General features: G+C 41.7%; 1 protein-coding gene across 1 annotated transcript; it reads right to left on the bottom strand.

The window, feature by feature from the left end:
• Window positions 1-2541: 2541 nt before the first annotated feature.
• On the bottom strand, window positions 2542-25318 carry LOC132187928 (exocyst complex component EXO84B-like). The gene is made up of 3 exons (XM_059602349.1): window positions 25006-25318; window positions 4941-5038; window positions 2542-3622 (listed from the first exon to the last, which is right to left on the bottom strand). The coding sequence occupies exons 1-3, from the start codon at window positions 25150-25152 to the stop codon at window positions 2542-2544; spliced, it is 1326 nt and encodes a 441-aa protein (XP_059458332.1). The 5' UTR covers window positions 25153-25318.

The following is a 25318-nucleotide window of genomic DNA, read 5'->3' as shown; positions in this document are numbered from 1 at the left end:
GCATGCCAAGGAGAGAAAGAGAGACTTGACCTTGAACGTACCTCTTTTGGAGGGGTTCCACCATAATCTATCTTCCAACCCTCTTCTCACTCCTGTAGAATGTAACACCTGGAAAAATGAGGCAAAGGCCTCCACCTCCCAATCATGAGCCTCCCTCGAGAAGCTCACGTTCCACTGATTGGACCCCCCTAGCATCTCCACATTATCCGCAACTGAGGCTTCCTTCGCACAAGCAATGCTATAAAGGATCGGGAAAGCTATCTTGAGAGCTGAGTCTCCACACCACCAATCATGCCAAAAGCTAATCCTGGACCCATCCCCCACTGCATATCTCGTAAAGCCTTTGAAAGTTTCCCACCCTTTCCTAATATTCTTCCATAACCCTACCCCAGAAGCTCCTCCAGGCTCAACCGAACACCACCCTCCCCATAAGCTTCCAAACTTCGCATCTATCACAACTCTCCACCAAGCTTCTCTTTCCACCCCATAGCGCCACAACCATTTCCCCAAAAGAGCGCGATTGAAGACCAATAAGTTCCTAATCCCCAACCCTCCTTCCTTAATCGGAGTGCAAACCTGCGCCCACTTCACCAAGTGGTATTTGAACTCTTCGCCTATCCCTCCCCAAAGAAAATTGCGTTGAAGCTTTTCAATACGCTTAGCAACACTCACCGGAATAGGAAAAAGAGACAAGTAATAAGTGGGCATGTTAGCAAGAGTGCTCTTAATAAGGGTGACCCTACCCCCTTTCGACAAATACAACCTTTTCCAGCTGGCCAACCGATATTCAATCTTCTCAATCACTCCATCCCAGATATGCTTGGACTTATAAGAGCCTCCCAATGGGAGACCAAGGTACTTCACTGGCAAAGGGGCTGCCTCACACCCTAAAATACCGGCTAGCGAAGCCACTTGCTCTACATTCCCCACCGGAATAATCATTGATTTAGCCAAATTAACCTTCAACCCGGAAGCAGCTTCAAACAACAAGAACAAACTCCGCAAGTAGCGTATCTGGGCAGGCCTAGCATTGCAGAAAATCAAGGTGTCGTCGGCAAATAAGAGATGAGAGACTGTAGTGTTGCCGATTTTGAAACCTTCTAACAACCCCCCATGAACCGCCGCTGAAATCATCCTACTCAGAACCTCCATCACAAACACAAAAAGCAAAGGAGAGAGTGGATCCCCTTGTCTCAACCCCCTGGAGCTACTAAAAAAACCTTTAGGAGACCCATTTACCATAATCGAGAACCGCACCGAGGAAATGCAATGTTGAATCCAAGAACACCAAACCCCTCCAAAACCACACCTTCTTAGCAAATACATCAAGAAGCCCCAATTCACATGATCGTAGGCTTTTTCCAAATCCATTTTGCAAATGACCCCTGGCTCCCCAGATCTCAATCTACTACCAAGGCATTCATTAGCAATCAAGATAGGATCTAGAATCTGTCTACCTTTTATGAAAGCATTTTGCGACTTGGAGATGATCTTGTCCAACACAACCTTCAATCTATTTGCTAAAACCTTGGCCATAATTTTGTACATACCTCCCACAAGGCTAATCGGGCGAAAGTCTTTAAGATTGATGGCACCGGGAATCTTCGGAATAAGCGAAATGAACGAAGCGTTGAGGCTCTTAACAAACATCCCGCCAGCATGGAAAGCACTAAAGACCCTCATAATGTCCTCCCTCACCACATCCCAACAAGCTTGGAAGAATGCCATAGAAAACCCATCGGGGCCCGAAGCCTTGTTGCCATTCATCTTAAACACGACCTTTCTAACCTCTTCCTCGTCAAAATCTCTCTCCAACCAGCTGGCCTCTCCCTCCGAGATGGAATCCAAGGAGATACCATCTACCAAAGGCCTCCAACTATGTTGTTCAGCGAAGAGCTTTTGGTAGAAATCCACAATGTGCTCACTAATCTCATCCTGATTTGAGGAAAGATTATCCCCAATCATAAGATTTTCTATCGAATTATACCTTCTATTAGAGTTGGCTATGGAATGAAAGAATTTAGTGCACTTGTCCCCTTCCTTTAACCAAGACACCCTCGATTTCTGTCTCCAACTTATCTCCTCCATAAGAGTACACTTCTCTAATTCTTGAATAACCTCGGCCTTCCTCGCTAATTCCTCCACATTCAAAGCCCTACTTTCTTCGTGCTCATCAAACACCAAAAAAGGGTAAGAAAGGGCCATAGTGGCTTCCTAGTTCTTTTTGCTTCTTCTAGTTAGGTGTTTTCTTTTATATACTTCATATGTACTTGAGATACTTTACGCTTTTAATGATATTAATCGATTACTTATCAAACAAAAAGTTATTCAAGACCGAAGAGGCAAGGGAGAAACATGATCTCCTATCACATCTCAAGACCAACTATCTTGTCCTCAACTCAGGAGACTATGATCGACTACACGGAAGCAGACAAAGTGCATAAGTGAGCAAGCATGCAAGCACGCGCACACACACACATATATATATAGTAAAGAGAGAGAGAGAGAGAGAGAGAATTTAAGATATCAGTTGTTTGAAATTTAGGAGGGAAAAATATAGTTCACCTGGACCATTAAATTGAACCGATGAGCACTACTTGTAAGTTTGTGTTGAAACACCGTTGTATTACCAAGGGATGTGCTTGAATGCCTGCCAGATTGACGTGTAGTTGTTGGAGGGTAGGTGAGCATCCAATCATCAGCAGCAGCTAGAGCAGCAGTGCTCTCTTCAATTCTTTTTAAATTAGCATCTAGTGCTTGTTCAACACTGGGCCTAAAGAGCTTCAAGAGCACAGGACAAAGTGTTAAGCCCCGTGCTTCTAATAATGAACAATGACCTAATGCTATTTGAACACATTCTGCAGCAGCTCTTAACCCTCCGGCCGCTGCTGAAGAAGCTAATGCATGTCTTTTAACAAGAAGAGCAAAAGCCTCTGTTTGCTTTGTAGCCCACATCACGAGCTCAGAAGTATAAGCTGGTTCCTCACCAAAAATGGCCAATGAATCACTTGCAGCCTGAGCAATAGCGGAGAACACCAGCTGTGAGAGAGCAGCAGTATATGCTCCTCCATATGAGGTGCTTGATGGGCGAAGGCTTTGCATATTATACTGATATCTTTGTAAATGAGCATTCAGTAGCAAACTGTGAGCACGAGGGCCATCCCCAAGCCTTTTAAGAGCTGATATAGCTGCACGTAGCTCACCACCATGTGTGGAAGGCTGGCAAGCAGCTTCAGCGAGCTGATCAGCTAACTTTTGCCTGCATTCAATAATAGAAGTCTGTAGAGACATGAGTACAGCCGGGGTCAACGTTTTCATTTCTTTTGCTTCAGAAGCTACACGCTCTCCTTCATCAAGTGCAGCCAAGGCTTCATCCACTCTCCTCTCAGCTAACAGAACGTCCAAGAGATCAGGGAATTCTAATAACCATTTCTCCAGTTCTGAGGGTTCTCTATCTTCAGAAGCCAATAACTTGTTAACCTTATAACCTTCTGAAACAGAGATTGACAAGGAATCAACGTGGACACCCTCAGCTAAACCATGAATTAAAGCAGCCTGAGTAGATAGAAGGTTTCTGATGGAAGAAAGCTCCCCCTCTAAATCTGATATCTCTTTTGATGTGCTGTAAGATGTAAAGATTAGTCAAAAGACAAAAATACACTCAACCAATAATGAATCAGTTAACCCCAGAAACATGTACTCAAACATACTTTTGATTTCTATTAAGGTCTTAAGATTCAGGTCTGAACTGACAATAAGACAGGCATATATATGAAGTTAAGTAATTGAGATATCATTAAAAACGCAAAGTGCAACCCAGAAAAACATGAAGTATAAAATCAAAACACCTATCTAGAAGGAGAAAAAAGAACAAGAAACATTTGAACATACTATAAGGAAAGAAAGCTAGAATCTTTATAATACCAAAATTGAATTTTTTTTTTTTGGGCGGGGGGGATGAGGGGAGGGGGGGAGGTTACAACCACCATGACTGGGATCATATTGTTAATTTCTATTTATAATATAATTTGAAAAAACAACGTTTAAAACATTGACTGCTCGACTGCCACTTTATGATAAACTAATATCAATCTGAATACTCCAGTTGGAACGGCCTCACTTCCCCTCATGCTACTTCTTTCAAGGCTCCAAATTTCTCATGGTGCATTGCTCTTTCTAAAAGATTTTACCTTTTTTATCTTATTTTTCATTGAAATAATTTTTAGCATTGGAAGAACATAAAAATTGAAAATTCAAAGATGTTAAATGACCACTACAGATATGAAGTGAATAATGCAGTACGTTGACATTAGGGGTAGCACCACATAAGTCATGAGAGTTTACTCCAATTCTTGGATTCATATGGCATAATGGCATATACCATGAAAAAGGTCTTCAACTGGAAAGAGAAATACTGAAAACTCCTACCCTTTGTTTTTTGGCAATCTTACAAGTTTCATATACTCCTTAAATAAAGCACAAAAAGGATATTTCTAGAGATTGGTCAAAAGAAAGTGGTAAGCTGTAGGCTATGGCTTTGATGCCTGCATAAAGTATTGAAAGCTAAAGGAGGAAGAATCATATGACTCAACTTGGTCATCCAAACATACAAACTAGTAGTTAACAACAGTTTAACACCTTTGACCAAAGCAAGTCTTTACTTTTGAGTTATTAGCATAAATTGGTAGTTTTCTCACGCAACTTGGTTAAGAAGTCAAGGCCAAAGCGAAAAAGCAGTGCTTATGCTGATCACAACATAATGAAAAATATGATACAACAAATAACAAATTTCCTGAAGGTTAATCCAATAAAAGCGTGTCAATTTGACAAGACTGTTGCTATTGTTAATCAACTAAGCAACACAAGATCAGAAAATGCATTTAATAAACCACTTGATGTCATCTTGACAACTTTTAGAGAACAATTAAACAAAAACTCACCGTATAAAGGCTGCATAATTAGCATAGACACTTCTACGCATTTCGTCGGCAGAAGCTTTTTTCAGATCCAATAGGTACGAACATAATTGCTTTATTTCCTATAAATAACAGCAGAAATCTATCATAAGAGGTTTCAAATATTATTTCAGATGGAAATTCTAGTTTCTTGAAATGTGGCATCAGGTTTATGAGACCAAATGTTCAACAATGCGACATCTGCAGTACATGTCAATTAGTCCATCTGCTCCAGTATAACAATCATTTTTTTATTTATAGGTAATATTAATTTATAAAAAGCGCAAAGGGCGCAACCCATGTACACAGGAAGTATATAAAAGAGCCCACATATACAAGCTTTTAAGCTGAAAATGAAGCACATAAATTTAGGAATTCCGCAAGCATTGAAGCTTGCAATGAATGCCACAATACTCTCCAGGAGAAAAGTGTTTGAAGCACCCTTTTCTTCAACTCTATGAGTCCAAGTTCACTGTCCTCAAAACTCCATGCATCCCTTTCTCTCCATAAGCACCACATTACACACAAAGGAGCCACTCTCCAGATTTGCAGAACTGTACGATTACCTCTCCGTCCTCTCCAACTTCCCAAACATTCCTTCATTCTACCCGGCATCACCCACGTAACACCAAACAGCTGAAAAACCATGTTCCATACCTCTATAGCAACTCCGCAATGCAATAACAAATGATCAATAGATTCACCACTATTCTTGCACATACAACACCACTGTCTCTATAATGTTCTTCTTACGTAAATTGTCCAACGTTAATATTTTTCCCAGCACCGCCGTCCACACGAAAAAAGCCACTCTCGGAGGAGCTTTACTCTTCCAAATAATCTTCTAAGGGCCAACCACGGGTGCCGAATTAACCCTTACCCGATAGTATGACTTCACCTCAAAATTCTCTCTCTTCGAAGGAATCCAACAAATTTTATCCACCCCACCATGCCTAACCTGTTGGGAATACAACAATTCGAAAAATCTCAAAACCTCGTCCAATTCCCAATCATGAATAGGTCGAGTAAACATTAGATTCCAATGAATAGCACCATTTACTGTATCCATATTGTCCTCCACCCATGCCTCATTTGCACATGCTATATTGAACAAGGCGGGAAACAAAATCTTCAATGGTAACTCTCCACACCACACATCCTGCCAAAACAATACCCTAGAACCGTTTCCTACCTCAAACCGCACATGCTGCTTAAAATTATCCCACCCTCTTCGAATACATTTCCACACTCCCACCCTATAAGGTCCCCCTACATCCTTGGAGCACCAACCACCCCTCATCGTATCATATTTAACCTCTACTAATTTCCTCCACCAAGCATCTCCCTCATTGGCAAACCTCCACAACCATTTACCTAACAAAGCTCGATTGAGTTGAATCAAATTCCTTACCCCTAATCCCCCGCCTCCGTTGGCATGCAAAACTTGGACCATTTACCAAATGAAACTTGAAATCGACAAGAAATCTCTTTGTATTTTTTCTATACGCTTCGCCACTCTCACTGGAATCTGAAACATAGATAAATAGTACGTTGGTATGTTAGAGAGCATACTTTTAATCATCGTTAGCCTACTACCCTTGGATAAATACATCCACTTCCACCCTGCCAACTTAGTCTCCATCTTCTCAATGACATTATTCCATATAGATGGATCCTTATAATGAGCACCCAAAGGTAACCCCAAGTACGTAAACGGCATCGATTCCACTCCATACCCAAGTCTTCTTGACAAACCTTTCACATCTCCCACCTCACTTAAAGTGACAATAACAAACTTTGACAAATTTATTTTCAAACCCGAAACCGCTTCAAAACATAGCAGCAAACATTTCAAATTACGAAGTTGTTCCACCTTTGTGCGACACTTCCATTACCTCAGAATGTTGCGATCCCACCGAACATCCAGACATAAGATCTCTCTCCACCGTTGAATTCATCATCCTACTAAATGCCTCCATCACCATCACAAATAATAGTAGAGGGGAGAAAGGGTCCCCTTGTCTCACTCCTCGAGATCTACTAAAGAAATCTGCAAGCGTTCCATTAATGAGAACGGAAAAACGTACCGTAGAGACACAATGCTGAATTCAACCTCTCCATCTTTCCCCGAAATCACATCTCTCTAATATGTATAATAAGAAGTCCCAGTTGACATGAACATAAGCCTTCTCCAAATCCAGCTTGCAAATAATACCTGGTTCCCCAGATCGCATCCGACTATCTACACATTCATTCGCCATTAAAATAGAGTTCAGTATTTGCCTACCTGGAATAAACGCATTCTGTGTATGTGACACAAGCTTCCCCAACACTGAGTTCAAACGACTAACCAAAACCTTCGAAATTATTTTATACACCTCACTTACAAGACTAATTGGGCGAAAATCCTTGATCTCCACCGCACCAGCTTTCATTGGAATAAGCGCAACAAATGTAGCATTAATACTCTTCTCCACTCTCATGAAATTCCTTGAAAACCGCCATCATGTCCTCCTTTACCACCTCCCAACATTTCTGAAACAATGCCATAGTAAAGCCATCAAGTCCGGGTGCTTTGTCGCCCTTCAACTTCCTCACCACCTCCCAAACTTCATCTTCTTCAAATTCTCACTCCATCCACAATCTCTCCCCTTCATCAATGGAACTAAAATTTTCCATCAATGGAGCTAAAAGCCTGGTTGGTCTCCCCTTATACTATTCAAAATCTTTTATAAAAATGCACAATATGATCCTTTATAAAAATGCACAATATGATCCTGTATAACTACTGGATCCTTTGACTTGCTCCCACCCACCATCATGGCAACAACTGTGTTATTTCGCCTATGCGAGTTGGCCAACCTATGAAGAACTTTGTATTCCGATCGCCCTCTTTCAACCACAACGCCCTAGATTTTTACCTCCAGCTCACTTCTTCTTGATAAAGAGTCCTCTCTAGGTTGTGAGAACACTCTTCTCGCTTAATTATCTCCTCCTCCATTAAAGCTCTACTTTCTGCAATGCGATCCAACTCACCCAATTCCTCCTCCAACTCCTTTTTTCGTTTCCCTGTCTCCAAACACCTCCACATTCCATTTTTTGAGATCACCTTTCAGAGCTTTCAACTTTTGAGCCAACACATAACTCGAAATACCTTCAAAGTAATAAGAGTCCCACCACCTCTTTACTTGCTCCACGAAACCCTCCGCTTGTAACCACATATTCTCAAAACTAAAAGGTATTCGACCCCTTCTTCCTGGTCCACACTCCAATATCGTTGGAAAGTGGTCCGATAGTACTCGAGGAAGCCTTTTCTTACATAAATCTGGAAAATATTCCTCCCATTCTGTAGATATCAAGAATCTATCTAGTCTGGACCCTGCACGCCGATTAGACCATGTGATCTGCCCCCCTACCATTGGGAGATCGATACGCCCCTGCTCAAAAAGAAAATCAAAAAAATCAATCATTGCTTGCGAGTGTCTGGAAGCACGTAATCGTTCTCCAGGGTTTCGACCTACATTAAAATCCCCTCCCATTAGACCATGTGATCTGCCCCCCTACCATTGGGAGATCGATACGCCCCTGCTCAAAAAGAAAATCAAAAAAATCAATCATTGCTTGCGAGTGTCTGGAAGCACGTAATCGTTCTCCAGGGTTTCGACCTACATTAAAATCCCCTCCCATACACCAAGGCCTTTCCCACACATTAATTAAACCACCAAGTTCATCCCATAGATTGCATCTAACGCCATCATCATTTGGCCCATAAACACCAGCAAAAGCCCATTCGAAATTTTCTGTAACACTTCTGAAAACACAGGCTACTACAAATCTCCCTACACATTCCTCAATCTTCTCCACCACTTGCCTATCCCACATTAATAATATACCTCCGGAGGCACCCGTAGATCCCAAGTATAGCCAATCAACATAAGTACACCCCCACACACTCCGAATCACCTCAATATTAATGACCTCCATTTTTGTCTCCTGCAAATACACAATATCCGCCTTCCACTCTCATAACCTCCTCCTAATCTTCATTCTTTTCTCAGGCTCATTCATACCTCTCACATTCCACAAAATTATTTTTGGCTTCATTAACAATATTTACCAGCCCTCCCCTTTTCACTCACTTTAGATGGTCCCTTCACATTGTAATTCACCGTGCATTCCAACCGCTTTAATTTGCGATTTCCTCGATTCCCCAAGTTGTCACTCGCCTGTTGACCACTACCCACTCTCCTATTAGGTCTATTGGCCTCAATGGCAGTAAACAGAGCTAGCAAATCCTCCTCATGCCCATCATATGTTAGTCCCAAATCATGACAAAATTCTAAAACCCTCTCTAACACCCAATCTGGAGACACTGATTGAGCTCCTCCAATTGCTCCCATAATGGCCAATGGTTGAATATCCAGCATCTCTGTCCCCCCATCTCATCTACTGTCCCGGCCCTCTCTATCATTGCATAATCCCCATCTACGTCGCCCAGACTCTTCTCTGCCTCCGTCTCCTCTCCCGCTTCTTCAACTCTCCCATTTTCAGTTTGCTCTGTAGGTTTCTCCACAGTCAAAACCGCCTCTCCGGCGATTTCTGTGCATCCTGTACCCTCATCCTGTGTTTCCTAACCCAAGAGCTGACCCATACCCTCTACAGCGCCAATGAGTTCTGTTCCACCCTCTTCGGCCATATCTGCTTCAGTTCTGACTTGCCCAACTGAACACTCAGCCTCCATTCCTCTTGTCGCTGCCTCTACGGCCATGAGAATTCCATTAATGGTTTTCCTCGAGTGGCCAACGCTCTTGTCGGCTTGTTCTATGGCAGGTACAATGCTCCGGCGTCCTCTGACAATTCTCCAGCGGCTCCTCGGTCGCCGGTTGGTCCATACGATCCACAATTTTTGGGTGCCATTGTACCTGTCGTCTGGGTAGGTGCCTACAAACGTACATTTTACGATACCTATTTATGGGTTGTTGCCGAGTGGGCTTGCTAGCTGGGTCCATCAATTGTTTGGACTGAAATTGGCCAGGCCCATCCTCCTCCCCCCCTTGGCGCCCATTCCTTCAGCCCTTTCTCATCGTTGCCTTGACCCAACTGAATACCGTTCCCCTTATTCCCCTAGCCCATCTCCAGCTTAGGCAAACAGTAGGCTATTTCCTTTTGTAAGGGAAAGTAACATCTCCTTAAGGCCATGCGCGATATCTTCCTTATTGTGAGGGGCCAGAATCTCCATTTGTTGCAAAGCGTGATCCCCGGCCGCGATCTCCATGGATTGCGCACCTTCCTCAATCAATTTTGGAGCCCCCTCATCGGCTGCTTGGATTCGGAGATCGCCGGCCGTGACCTTTTCACCTACCACTGCCTCTGCATAGGATCGCCGATCATGGAGCCCCGCCGGTGGCGTCACCTTGTGCACCCCACTCGTCTGTCCTAATGGTTTCTTCCCCTCCGGTGCACCAACAAGTGACTCCACTTCTCTTTGCTTCTCATAGTGCAACTTTAGCCTTTGCAATTGCAACCAACATGCTTCCCATCCCTTCCTCTCAGACCCCTCCGATATTATCACATAACTCCTCCGTCCTTTGCCTCCATATTCAGACAACTCCAAGAAATTTCCATGGGAATTCTTTCTTCTCTGCATCACGTACGCGAAGCAACCAAAACGAAACGTCCTCCAGCTTTCACATACTAGCTCACTGTTTGTCAAATAATCCCATCACGCCATGCCATGATCACTGATTGGGTTTTTCCTCTACTCTTCTCCGCCAGTTGAATGCCTCCCTGAACATTAGAATGAATCTCACACGATTTGGTTTTCTCGTAGAAGTAACCTAGATAACCCATCTCACTGATCAAACTCGATGAAAAACTAGACGACAATACCTGAACACTGTTCAGAACGATCACACGCTCCGTCAATGTGCCTCACGCGCCGATGGGGCGAGAGAGCATTTCATGCTAATAGGATTTTGCTTCAGTATAACAATCATGCAGACTAATCACCTAGAAACTGCTTTCCTTTTGTGGTCTGGCAAAAACCAAAGTCAAAGCAGTGTAAACAAGGAGAAAGTTTTCCAGAACAGTTCACCAGCTGATGCAGATTTCAAAAGGCTGAAGAAAGTCAACACAAATAACAAAAAAAAAATCTAAAAAATTGGTCCAAGTATGACAAGGAACTTATAAAATCATTCATGGGTTGCTTAAGCTTGAACTTAAGCCTAATTGGTTCTTCTTTTAGTTTTATTTGGGCTTTTTTTTTTTTCTTTTTTTTTTTAAGTGCTTTAAGGTAATTTCTAGAATTCTCTAGATAAAGGCTATATAGTGGTTGCCAATGGGTTATTTCATTATTAGTTCCTAATCTAGCTTTGATTGTGTATAGACACTGCCAAAAAAAAAAGATCTAACAATAATATTTGATGCAGGAGCATTTAAGCCTAAAGCAAAGAAGGCCCCCTAGTCAGGTTCATTAGCTATTTCAAGACTAGTATTTTGTTATTATGTTATGCTTTCTATTATTATGTTTTTAGTATTTTAAACCAATTCTGACTTAGTCAAGTTAGCCTTCAAACTAGAGAGAGCTTCAAAACATAAGAATAAAGCACGCAGATATCAAAGGTGATCCGGATTGGCCCCACAAAAAACGAAGGTATCGTCCGCAAACAATAGGTGAGATACACTAACCACACCATAGTGCCAAGACCCCACAGGGAAAACTGAGAAAAGACCCCATCAACAATTGCAGTAAGCATTTTACTAAAGGCCTCGTAACAAGGAGGTCTTAGTGTCAGACTACATGGACCTCTCTGCTTCGCACTTAAATTGGAATCCAAGCTTCATTTAGAGCAGCTCAGGAATGGGAACCTGATTCTCTTGACTGCTTTCTCAACCTTTTATAGTGAAAACCCTCCAGGAGAAGTGGATAATATGGTGTGGACTCCTTCTAGATGCCATGGCTTTACAGTGAAAAGTTATTATAATTTGCTTCATTTTGGTGAGCAAAGTGCTTTCCCCTACAAAAGTATTTGGAAGGTGAAGCCCTCTCCTCGCATTGCTCTCTTTTTATGGAAAGCAACAATGGGTCGTATCCTTACTGTGGATAATCTCATAAGGCAGGGATTCCATCTAGTTAACTAGTGTTGCATTTGCAAAAAGAATGAGGAATCCATTAATCATCTTTACATCCATTGCAAGTAATCTGCTGACCTCTAATTTTTATTACTAATAAAAAAATATATATATATATATATATAACGAATAGGAAAGGTGACAAAGGGTCTCTATGTCAGTGGATAATATGGTGTGGACTCCTTCTAGATGCCATGGCTTTACAGTGAAAAGTTATTATAATTTGCTTCATTTTGGTGAGCAAAGTGCTTTCCCCTACAAAAGTATTTGGAAGGTGAAGCCCTCTCCTCGCATTGCTCTCTTTTTATGGAAAGCAACAATGGGTCGTATCCTTACTGTGGATAATCTCATAAGGCAGGGATTCCATCTAGTTAACTAGTGTTGCATTTGCAAAAAGAATGAGGAATCCATTAATCATCTTTACATCCATTGCAAGTAATCTGCTGACCTCTAATTTTTATTACTAATAAAAAAATATATATATATATATATATAACGAATAGGAAAGGTGACAAAGGGTCTCTATGTCGCAACCCATGGAAGCTACTAAAGAAGCCAAACAGATTGCCATTCACCAGAACGGAGAAGTGCACCGAAGAGATGCAATGCGCTACCAAGGGTACCATTTCTCCCCAAATCCATACCTTCTCAACAAATACATTAAAAACTCACAGTTGACATGATCATAGGCCTTCTCAATATCCAGCTTGCAAAGCACCTATAGTTCACCAAATCTGGTCATACTATCCAAACATTCATTTGCTATAAAGCACAGAATCAAGGATTTTCCTACTTTTAACAAAGGCATTCTGGGACTTCAAAATAATATTCTCAACTACCATTCTCAACCTATTGGCAAGGACTTTGGCAATGGTTTTATAAACTCCACTCACAAGACTAACATGCCAGAAGTCCTTAAGATCAATAGTCCCCCCCAGATTTCTTTGGGATGAGAGATATGAACATGGCATTAAGGCTTCTTTCAAACTTACTAAAAGCATGGAAGTCATGAAACACCCTCATAATGTCTGTCTTGATCACATCTAATGAGTGGGGGAATGTTATCTGGCTTTTCTATAGGGACAAGGTTTGATATATCTCACCTCTTATTTGCGAAAGATACTTTGATTTTTAGTGGGTCCAACCCGGATCACCTTCATCATCTGCAATGCTTGCTTTTGTGTTTTGAACTCATCTCAGGCGTGAAGGTCAATTTGGCTAAGTCAGAATTAGTTTCTATGGGTAATGTTGCTGATGTGGATGGATTGGCTGACATTATGGGTAGTGGGGTTTCTCCTTTACCTTTGAAGTATCTCGGTTTCTATTAGAGGACTCCTACAAGGCTAAGTCTATTTGGAACAGCATTGTCGAAAAGATTGAGAGTTGGTTGGCTAGTTGGAAAATGATATACTTGTCTAAGGGTGAGGGTGATAGGGTCACCCTTATTAAGAGTACACTTTCGAATTTATCTATGTACTTCATGTCCCTCTTTCCTCTCCCTCCAGGTGTTATTAATTGTGTTGAGAAGTTTTAGTGTAATTTCTTATGGAGTGGGCCAGGCGAAGAGTTCAAATATCACCTGGTAAGTTGATCCAAGGTACAATCTTTCGTCTCAAAGGGAGGGCAGGGGTCCGAAACTTCTTGTTATTTAATTGTGCTCTGTTAGGGAAATGTCTTTGGCGCTATTTGCATTAGAGAGATTGTAACGCCCTAGATAATTATTAAGTTTATTATTAATATGATAAGATTGCACATGAGATGATTTAGAATAATAGATATAATAATAATAATATTTGTGAGATAATAATATAATAGCAATATTATTTAATAATGATATATTTATGTAATACAAGTTTAAAGTGATAAAGAGATTAACTAATAATAATGTTAGTGTGATAATAAGTCCTAGTGTGGTAAATAATTATATGTATGGGTAAATTGTAGTTGAAATAAATGGTAAGGGTGAAATATGAATTATAGGTAGTGGGGTGTAAATCTTGCAATTCTAAATAGTTGGGGGCTTTAAAAATAGAAAGAGAGTTTTAAAGAAAGAGAAAAATTGCAAAAGGCAAGCTTTATGTTGTGGGTCCCACGTGCAGCCCACCCCCCATCCTTTCTTTCTTTCCTTCTTTCTTTCTTTCTCCCTCACCCCCCATTCACGCACACACAGCAGCCCCCCCCTTTTTTCCCCATTCTCCCTCACTCTTTCTCCTTCCACACACCCACACACACGGCCTAGATTGGGAGAGAAAGAGCTGCAGATTGAAAGAGAGAGAGAGAGGGATACTGCTGGCTGGGAGAAAGAAAGAGAAAGAAGAAGGAGAAGAAGAAAGAAGAAAAAGAAAAGAAAAGGGAAGTGACGAATTTGAAGGGGGATTTTGGCCATGGAAGCTTGAATGGTAAATGCTAAAGCTTTTCTTTGTGATTTCATCTTACCCATTTTTTTTTTGATAAGTAATTGTGATATAAAACCAAAGCGCAGAGGGGCGCAACCCATTTACACAGGAAGTATAAAAGAGAGCGCTTAAGAGGGAGAGAAATGAAAGAGAAAATCAGAAAAACTAATCTCTAATGGAGCTAGCCAAGCAGCCGTCCAAGAGTAAAGAGTAAAGAAGAAAAAATGGGTCAATTCCTCTATAGTCCTAGTGGAATTTTCAAAACATCTAGCATTCCTTTTAATCCATATACACCACATAAGACACAGAGGGATCATCTTCCACACAACTGCGCTACGGGATCGTCCTCCCGACCACCAACTATCGAACAAGTCCCTCACCCTGCAAGGCATGACCCAATGCAATCCAAACCGAATAAAGATCGACTGCCAAAGAACACTCGCGAGCTCACAGTGGAGAAGAAGATGATCGACTGTCTCTCCGGACTTCTTGCACATACAACACCACTCCATAACCACTATGTTCCTTTTACGCAAATTATCATGAGTCAAGATTTTGCCTAAAGCTGCAGTCCACCCAAAAAAAGCCACTCTCAAGGGAGCCTTAGTTCGCCAAATGCTCTTCCAAGGAAACACCTCTTGATAGGAGTGGGACAAAGCCTTGTAGAACGACTTAACCTCAAACTTTCCTTTCTTGGACGAAATCCAGCACATACGATCTGTCACTCCTATGGAAATCTTGCAAGAATACAACCGATCAAAGAAAGGAGAAACCAAATCCAGCTCCCAATCTTGACCAGGCCTAACAAAAATAACATTCCATTCAACTCTCCCACTCCTCCATAAAATTATCCTTCACCCAAGCTTCTTTATGTCTGGCAATACTAAATAAGGACGGGAAAGCTTGCTTCAAGGAATTCTCCCCACACCAAACATCATGCCAAAAGCGAACTTTCGAACCCTCCCCCACCTCGAACCGGATCCCTTTAGCAAAAAAATTCCACCCTTGACGAATGTGCTTCCAAAGGCCCACACCATGGGAACCTGAAACCTCCTTTGTGCACCACCCACCTTCCTTGTCTTCATACTTAGCTTTGATAACCTTACACCAAAGAGCCTCGCTCTCATTCGCATATCTCCAAAGCCACTTCCCCAAAAGAGCTTGATTAAATTGGTGCATCTTCCGAATGCCAAGACCTCCATAGCGAAGGGGACGACAAACTTGATTCCAACTTACAAGATGCATCTTAGGCTCATCTCCCATTCCTCCCCACAAGAAATCTCTTTGGACTTTCTCAATCCTTTTAGCTACACTTACAGGAATCGGAAACAAAGACAAGAAATAAGTCGGAAGATTAGCCAAAGAGCTCTTAATAAGAGTTAGGCGACCTCCTTTAGAGAGATACATCCTCTTCCAACCCGCCATCTGACGCTCCATCTTTTCAATCACATCATTCCACATAACCGTATCCTTGTACGGCGCCCCTAGAGGGAGACCCAAATACTTCATAGGCAACTCGGCAACACTACACCCAAGGATACTAGCTAATACCCCAATGTTCTCCACCTCACCAATTGCCACAATCTTTGATTTTCCCAGATTCACTCTCAAACCCGATACAGCTTCAAAACATAAAAGAATGAGACGTACATACCGGGTTTGCTCAATAGAAGCTTCACAAAAGAGCAAAGTATCATCCGCAAATAAAGAGTGAGAGACCCTCAACTCCGATAAAACCCTATTTCCCACCGAGAAACCATTCAAAAGGCCTTGTTCTACCGTCGCATTCACCATTTTACTCAAAGCCTCCATAACTAGCACAAACAACAAGGGAGAGAGAGGATCCCCTTGCCGGATTCCCCTCGAACTATTGAAGAAGCCTTCCGGAGAACCATTCACAAGTATGGAAAATCTCACCGACTTAATACACCACTCTATCCAAGCCCTCCACCTCTCTCCAAAACCACACCTATGCAGCAAATACAAAACAAAATCCCAATTAACATGGTCATAGGCCTTTTTCAAGTCCAATTTACAAAGAACACCTGGTAACCCTGATTTCATGCGACTATCCACGCATTCATTGGCAATGAGAATGGAATCAAGGATTTGCCGACCCCCTATAAAGGCATTTTGAGAATAGGAGATGACCTTACCCAAAACAGTTTTCAACCTATTGGCAAGCACCTTAGAAACAATTTTGTACACCCCTCCCACCAAACTGATGGGCCTAAAGTCCTTCATCTCCACCGCTTCCGCCTTTTTCGGAATCAAGGAAATAAAAGTTGCATTCAAGCTCTTCACCAATTGACGTCTTTGATAGAACTCAGCAAAAACCGTCATAACATCTTGTTTAATTACTCCCCAACAAGCTTGAAAAAAAGCCATGGAAAAGCCATCTGAACCCGGGGCCTTGTCACCATCCATGCTCTTTACCACCTCCCAAACCTCCTTTTCCTCAAAATCTCTTTCTAACCACCTATTATCCTCCTCATCAATAGACAAAAACGGCTGGTTATCCATTCTAGGACGCCAAGAGCTTTGTTCCGTGTATAAGCCTTGATAGTACTGCACTATGTGATCTTTTATTGCAGCTGGGTCCTCGGATAATTCACCATTGATACTAAGCACCTCCACACGATTACCCCTACGATGAGAATTAGCCATCTTGTGGAAGAAACGAGTATTTCGATCCCCCTCCTTGAGCCACAAAGCTCTCGATTTTTGTCTCCAATGAATTTCCTCACACAACAAGGTATTCTCCAACTCTTTCAACAAGTATGCCTTCCGACTCTTCTCCTCCTGGTCTAAACCTCTCGACTCTGCCACCTCATCCAGCTCTTCAATACCTCCCAACAGCTCTTTCTTCTTCCTCCCAATATCGCCAAACACCTCCTCATTCCACTTTTTCAAGTCCATTTTAAGGGATTTCAATTTATTAGCAAGCACATAACTGGGTAAACCCTCAAACGAATACGACCCCCACCAATTAGAAACCTTATCCACAAAACCCTCTGCTTTAAGCCACATATTTTCAAATTTAAAAGACTTATTACCTCCACAAGGGATCCCACAATCCAACAATAAAGGAAAGTGATCGGAAAGCAGGCGTTGAAGTCTCCTCTGTGACACCACTGGGTAATGGTCTTCCCATTCCGGAGAAAGCAAAAACCGATCAATCCTCGACCAACTCTCATTTTCTTGGTTATTAGACCAAGTAAATTGACCCCCCATCATCGGAATATCCACCAAATTGTTCTCTGAAATGAAATTTGAGAAGTCCATCATGCCCGAAGAGTAATAAGAACCACTAGATCGCTCACTAGGAAATTGTACCATATTGAAATCCCCACCCAAACACCAAGGGATCTCCCACACACTCAACAAACCAGCCAACTCTTCCCAAAGAGCCCTTCTCTCCCCTTCCTCATTCAGCCCATACACCCCCCCCAAACGCCCAAACCCAATTATCATCCACATTTTGGAAAGAACAAGCCAAAGTGAAATGCCCCATACACTCCTCCTTACACTCCACTACCCTCCTATCCCACATCAATAACATCCCCCCCGACAAACCATTAGAACTTTTGTACTTCCACCCTACATGTTGACCTCCCCATAAACTATGAATCACCTCACAGGAAAAAACCTCCATCTTAGTCTCAATCAAACACACTATATCCGCTTTCCATTCTTTCAAAAGACCCCTAATGCGCAGCCTTTTTTTGAGGGCATTCAACCCTCTCACATTCCATACTACAATGTTAAGCTTCATGATCCACCAAATCCACCCTCTCACCTTCCTCTACTTCCTCAATTCCATTGGATTCAGGAACACAAGCCGAAATACCCCCCAAGCCATAATCATGCTGCAATCTAGAAACTTCAATAGCATTGAACAAGGCCTCCAACTCCTCCTTTCTCCCCTCATCCGAAATACCAATTTTAGGACAGAATTGTATACAATTATTAACTACCCACCTGGATGAAATCGCATCTGACCCTAACTCCTCCAACCCTAGTATATCTGAACCACTATCCTCAACCCTGCCTGATCCCTGCCTCACAATCTCCAATTCCTTTATATGATCCAGTCTGGCCTGACCCACTTGACTCAGCTGACCCAAAATCATAGCCTCCCCCCCACAATCCTGCTGTTCCTCACCCCCCACGACTGTCCCCACCTTTCGGCGAGAAGAGCTCCCCCTCAGAATCTGCCCTGGGACCACTCCCGCGCCTAACCCAGTCTCTCCGGTCTCCAAAGGTCTCTTCGGCGACCTCTGACCATACCCCAACGACGACAGCGTCTCCGGTACCCTCTGCGAGACTACCGGTGTCGGCCCAAGGATCCCTTTCGTCTGCCCATAAGCCGAAGCTGCGGCTTCTAGCAAACCCACCTGTGCCACGTCCCATCTCTGCGGCCCCCTCTTCCTCCTCCTATAGGTCATCAGGTTCTTGTCTTCACCATTAGGCTGGGTCTTCTTCGCAGGACAGACGACCTTTAAGTCGCTGGTTCTCGTTCCGGCTAGTAAAACTCCCGCATCTCGTACAGATATGCCGCTAAACTCCCTGAGATTCCCTACGGTTTCTGACCCAGTCCCCCCTTCCCCCAATGCTTCTCCTGCGACCAGCGGCGCACTCACCGGAGTAGCCGAGAGTTTCCCAGGGGCCTCCGTAGAACCCAAAGTAGCTGGGAAACTAAACACTCGTGGTCCAGCTTTGAATGGGCTAGAGCTAGAGCTCGCGCTTGAGCCCACGTTACCTTTGGGTTTAAACACCATTTTCTTCTTAACCTTCAGCCTACTAATGGGCTTCCATATTCTTTCTCCCGGCCCAATTTTCATCTTCCCTTTCATTTCTGCCATACCCTTTCCATCTTCTTGCTTAGCTGCCGGCCCAAGTCCACTGAAGCTCATCTGATTTAACACCTTATCAATCCTTGTCATCCCCATGTCACATTCCTTCTTCAGACGCTTCAACAGTTCTTTCACGTTGAGGAGCTCGATGCCTACCTCAGAGTAGGTCTGCTCCGCATGGTACCCCATCCCCTCCCGTCTCTTCATGCGCTCAGGACCTGACAACAACTCCACCTGCTCCGCTGACTTTACTGTAACGTTCGCCGGAGCTGAAGACGAGGATCCCACGCAACCTCCATCCTTCATACCGGTCAGACCATTCTTTACCGGATTATGCACAGACTTTGCCGGCCAGAAAATCTTCGTCGGCACCCCCCCAACGCCTCCCTGAGTCATCACCACATCTTGGGTCTTCTTCGGGCCTACCAAGTTCTTGCCATAATTCTGAAAATAACCTCGCCGATCCTGAGCATGGCCGAAAGTGCAATCATCCTGGGTTTCCTTCGACTGCAATCTTACTGTCTCTGCATAGTTTCTCTTCTTCTTATCCTCGTTATCTCCCTTTCCTCCCCTAAACTCTCTATACTCTGTGAACACACGGTTTCCCCCGAGAGCTGCGTTAGCCATTTTCATTTCCTTGGTAAAGCGATCCCACCCAAACCCACGGCGTCCTTCAGGAATGATGATCGAGCCACACCTACTTCTACCATCAAATTCCTCCACTGTAAAAAAACAGCCATGCCTATTTGAGCACTTTTGGGCAATTATTCTAGGATATCCAGCCCTGGACTAATCCCAAAATACAACAGAGTTGTCCACAGCCACCAATTCATCCACTATATGCACCAACCAAGGTAGTTCATCTTTTTTTAAGAAAATGGACCTTTTGAATCTTTTGCTTCTCTCAAAAATCCTCACCCCTGATGCCCCTACCTTGATCAACACCTCAAATTCCTTAGACTCCACTGTCCATCTCCTCGGCCCCGCCATAGCACAGCCTCCAGCTATCACTAACCACAACACACGCGCCCCCACGCGCCGACACGGCACTCAACACTCAACTTGGTATTGTTTGTATCATTAAAACTCTTCAAAAATGACATGAATTATTAGGGATTTCTTTAGGTCCAAAACTAGGGTTCTTGAAAGGAATTTTGGGGATTTTGTTATATGGTTGAATCTCTAGTTTCTCTTTAAGGTTTTGTTCTACCCATTGTATATCAAGCTTGAAAGCATGTTTATTTGGGGAATTTCTAATTAGGTCAAAAATTGGGGAATTTTAATTAGAAGCCTAGTTCCTAAAATTAGCTTGGGGTTTTTGTGTGTAGTGGATTGCTATACATTATTCAAGTTTTGGGTTATTCTATTAATGGGTTGAAACCCTAATTTTACTTATTGGTAAAATATGGACATAAACCCTAATTTTATATGGTTTGAATTAATTTGGGGCTTTAGGTATATGAACAATAGCAATGTTGTTTCATTGAGTTAATTACATTTCAAGTGTTAATTAATCCTAGATTTTCATGGGTTCCATGGAAATTGATAACTATAGGGTTTAGGTTCTAATATGTCATAATAGAATCATAATGATTATTGTAAGTGTTATGAAAATTATAAATTGGGGGTAAATTGCTAGATTAAATGGCTTAGAAGAGAATAACAATTATAGGGCTAAGTGTAATGCTTAACCTAGAGCGTATGTATATGCCTCAAGATTTAGTGATTTAATATATTATGATGTAGAATCATAGTTCAATGTAACTAAGTTATTGGATAATTAATGCATTAGCGCATATATATATATATATATATATATATATATATATATATATGTATTAAATGTAAGTAAAGGATTTAAGGGGCTTTAGTTGAATAGATTTGGGATGACCTATGGAGCGTGATACTTGTAGTGCTCAAGTATCTTTATAGAGTGCAAATTGTTGAGTTAAGAATAGAGCTTAATTATGTGTTTATTATGTAAATGCTTAGGTGCATTGCGGTTGAGAAAAGAATCCACCGAAGGGTACTCAAGCGAAAAAGGTAAGTATTTTACTTACTAGGCACAATGTACTATTTTTAAAGTATAAAAGATGTTTTGCTTGAATGATTGATGTATGATGTTTTGAGATACTATGATTGTTGGTGATGTTCTATGAGATGTGTTGGATGAATGTTTGATGTAATGTTTCTATAAGCTTTTATGGATTTGCAAGATAATGTGATGATTATGTTGTCATGAGTATTTCGATGATTCGTATGGTTTACGACATGATTCTATGATTTTATGATATGAGTTATGATAGCATATGATTGTATGAAAATGATGTTAAAAGAAAGGTAACTAGTCTTACTTTGTAGATGGCCCAAGTAGCGGCAACCAAAGTAAGGTTAGGGATAAATGATGATAAAGGAAAGGTAACTAGTCTTAATTTGTAGATGGCCCAAGTAGCGGCAAGCAAAGTAAGGCTAGGGACAAATGATGTTAAAGAAAAGGTAACCGGCCTTACTTTGTAGATGGCCCAAGTAGCGGCAAGCAAAGTAAGGTTAGGGACAAACGATGTTAAAGGAGAGGTAACTGGTCTTACTTTGTAGATGGCCCAAGTAGCGGCAAACAAAGTAAGAACGGTCCTTGTTTTGTAGATGGCACAAGTAGGGGCAAGCAAAACAAGGATTGGCCTTACTCTGTAGATGGCACAAGTAGGGGTAATCAGAGTAAGGACAAAGACAAATGATGTTAAAGGAAAGATAACTGGTCTTACTTTGTAGATGGCACAAGTAGCGGCAAGCAAAGTAAGAACGGTCCTTGTTTTGTAGATGGCACAAGTAAGGGCAAGCAAAACAAGGATTTGCCTTACTCTGTAGATGGCATAAGTAGAGGCAAACAGAGCACGGACAGGGACTAATGGTACAGAGTGAAACAAGAAAAAAGAATGACAATGATGAGCATGAGTTTGCATGGCATATGAATGTTATGATGATGATGATGATGATATATGATGCTTGCATTGTTGCATATGATGATTTTTATGCTAGACGTATCGGTATGCATATGAAACGGGAGATGAAACCTTGCGTATGTATATCGTTATGGATAGATGATACATGGTGACTTTTCATATGTTTTATTGTTAAGCTATATAATATGCAAGTATGTATAAAGTTAGATGGGTTAGTATGCACATGTTCCGAGAGCGGAAGATCGGGCTTACGTATACTTTCACAACTGATCTAGTATGTTTTCAAATGATGATTCTTTTTGAAAGCCTAGTGAGTTCTATACTGCTGAGCGTCTCTATTTTATGGAGACGGCGGGCTCATGAAATTCGCCTGCATCATGGGTGGTGGTGATTCCCATGGTGCAGACGATGTTGTTGATGCAGGTACAGGGACCCTAGATGATGATCCAGTGGCTATGTATCTGGGTTACCACGGTGTCTAAGGCCTGGACACATTGGATGTTTATTTTGTAGGACTAGTTGATAGCCCTCTTTTGTAGAGCATTCATGTATATGCTTAGGCATTGATATTTTGAATATGGCTCGTGTCGTATATGACACTTCTGTAAAGTCATTCTTTTGTATGCAAGCTTTACTCATATAGATGTATTTGTCAGCTCTAATGTATTATGTTATGTCTTATGATATTTATATTCCGCTGTAAGGATATGAACTCTGATGAATCATGAATGATGCATATAGTTCTGTGAGACTTATGATATTGTCAATCAGGTTAATGCATGGGTTCGTGGCATATTACGGTATCGCCATGCCACTATGACAATCCGCTTGTTGTGGGTTATTGGTTTTTAAAAGAAAAAAAAAAAATTTAGTCATGTTTTATCAAGCGGGTCGTCACAGAGATGCTTGGTGGAGAGTTTTAGTGGACTTTAAATTTAATAATTTGTGGGGTGGATGGTGTTCTAATGAGCTTCATGGGACGTATGGATTGGGGGGTTCCCCAGCTATACTAGATTTGAGGCAAGAGATAGCAACAAGGTCGGTTTCTGGAATGATTTGTAGTGCGGGAAGTTGGCCCTTAACGCCTTTCCAGATTTATATGGCATCACTTGTGCAAAGAATGCTTATGTTGTGGCTCATTTGGAGATTTCAGGTGGTTCCAATTCAAGGAATGTAAGCTTTGTAAGAACGGCTCATGATTGGGAAGTGGATCTCTTTGCCTCGTTCTTCATGGCATTGTATTCAGCTAGAGTGAGAGGAGTAGGTGAAGACAAGCTTTGGTGGGTTCCCTCCAAACGAGGTTTGTTCGCTGTTAGATCCTACTACAGTGTCTTGACTCACAATGATAGCTCTCATTTCTCTTGGAAGTGTGTTTGGCGGACTAAGGTTCCTTTTTTTTGAGGTGGCCTCTTTTGCTTGGTCAGCGACCCTAGGTAATATCCTTACCATGGACAATTTGAGAAAACAATATATCGTTGGTTTAATAGGTGTTGTATATGTAAAAGGAATGGGAAGTCCGTGGACCACCTGTTCTTCTCTATTGTGAGATTGTCAGAGCCTTATAGGACATGTTCTTCAGTCAATTTAGGTTGTCTTGGATAGACAATTAGTCGAGTTATATACATGTTGGTAGACTGCTGGTAGCGCTCGGAGTACTATTGTGTGGAGGATTGTGGCTTTATGTCTATTGTGGTATCTATAGAAGGAAAAGAATTACAGAAGTTTTGAGGACTGGGAGAGAACTTTGGAGGAGATTATTAAGGCTTTACTTTTCTATACTTTATATCTTTGGGCAGCTGCTTTTAATTCTCCTTTGATGATTGGTTATCATGATTTCTTTGCTCTTTTTCTCCTTTTTTTTTTTTTTTTCTCTTGTATACTTCATAATTACTTGGGATGCCTTACACTTTTAATGATATTTTGATTACTTGATAAATAAATAAAAAGTACAAAGATACAAGTCCAACTGATAGTGTAATTTCCCATTGTGTTTTGGTTTGTACTAGTTAGGTAACTTTAAGCGCTTCACTTGGATTTCAATGCTCATGTACAATACGATTAAAAAATGCTAAAATGACCAAAATTCCGGCAGGATACATAAACATAGTTATGTGTTTGTCCATACGATCATATTCAGTTCCATTCAATAAAAACAAATAGCTTTTCACCAACGCTGAAAACAAAATTCGGATTATATCTTTGATTGTAACATTTTCAGTCCGTCTTAGAACCAAGATTGGATATAATGCATCGAAAACTCTTTTTAGCACATTTTCCTGAAAAGGGCCGATGCTAGAGAAATTTCCGCAAAGATTGGAACAAACTTCCAGAGATATCATGTTCAGCTTCTTTAACTTGTTTCAACAGAATCAAGGGGCTTTAAAATCAAAACCAAAGACGCTCAATTTCTTCCAAAAGAAACTGCTTTCAGAATTTTTTGGTATAAAAATCGAACCAATATTCTATTCCAAAGGCAAATTCATAGAATCACTGCAATTGAAATCACTTATATGCTCATGTATATTTTAAGCCTTTCAACAAACAAAGTAAATTCCATTTCCATAGTAGCTCTTAAATAATAAAATTAACAAAAGAAAAAAGAATGAAGAAACTTGATTATTCCAGAAATTCAATTCCTCTTCTTTATATTGATCCCACGTTTTCTCATAAACTAAACAGATAGGGAAGAGAAAGAAATCAGACGAACCTTGTCGTTGAGAGAGCAGCGAGACTGGACGAAGGCATCGGCATCGAATTTGTCGGACTTGAAGAAACTGAGACCCTCCTCAAGTTTCACGCCGTTCTCCTTCGCCGTCGGCGGGCCTCTAGCCCTACCCGTCTTCGCCGTAGCCATTAGAAATCCCCTTCGTATCAGGTCGGATCAGCAGCAAAGCTCGAGGGCCTAGATGCCAGATCCGAGGCTAAAATTGATACTTCGTATTATTTGTCTGCGAGGGAAGCGAAAGCCAGCACGGCACGATTCATCTCTCTATCTCTGTTGCCAGCCTAATTTTTTTTTT

This window comes from Corylus avellana, chromosome ca7, assembly GCF_901000735.1.
Source record: "Corylus avellana chromosome ca7, CavTom2PMs-1.0".
Lineage (NCBI taxonomy): Eukaryota > Viridiplantae > Streptophyta > Magnoliopsida > Fagales > Betulaceae > Corylus > Corylus avellana.
This window is presented reverse-complemented; position numbering and strand designations above follow the sequence as displayed.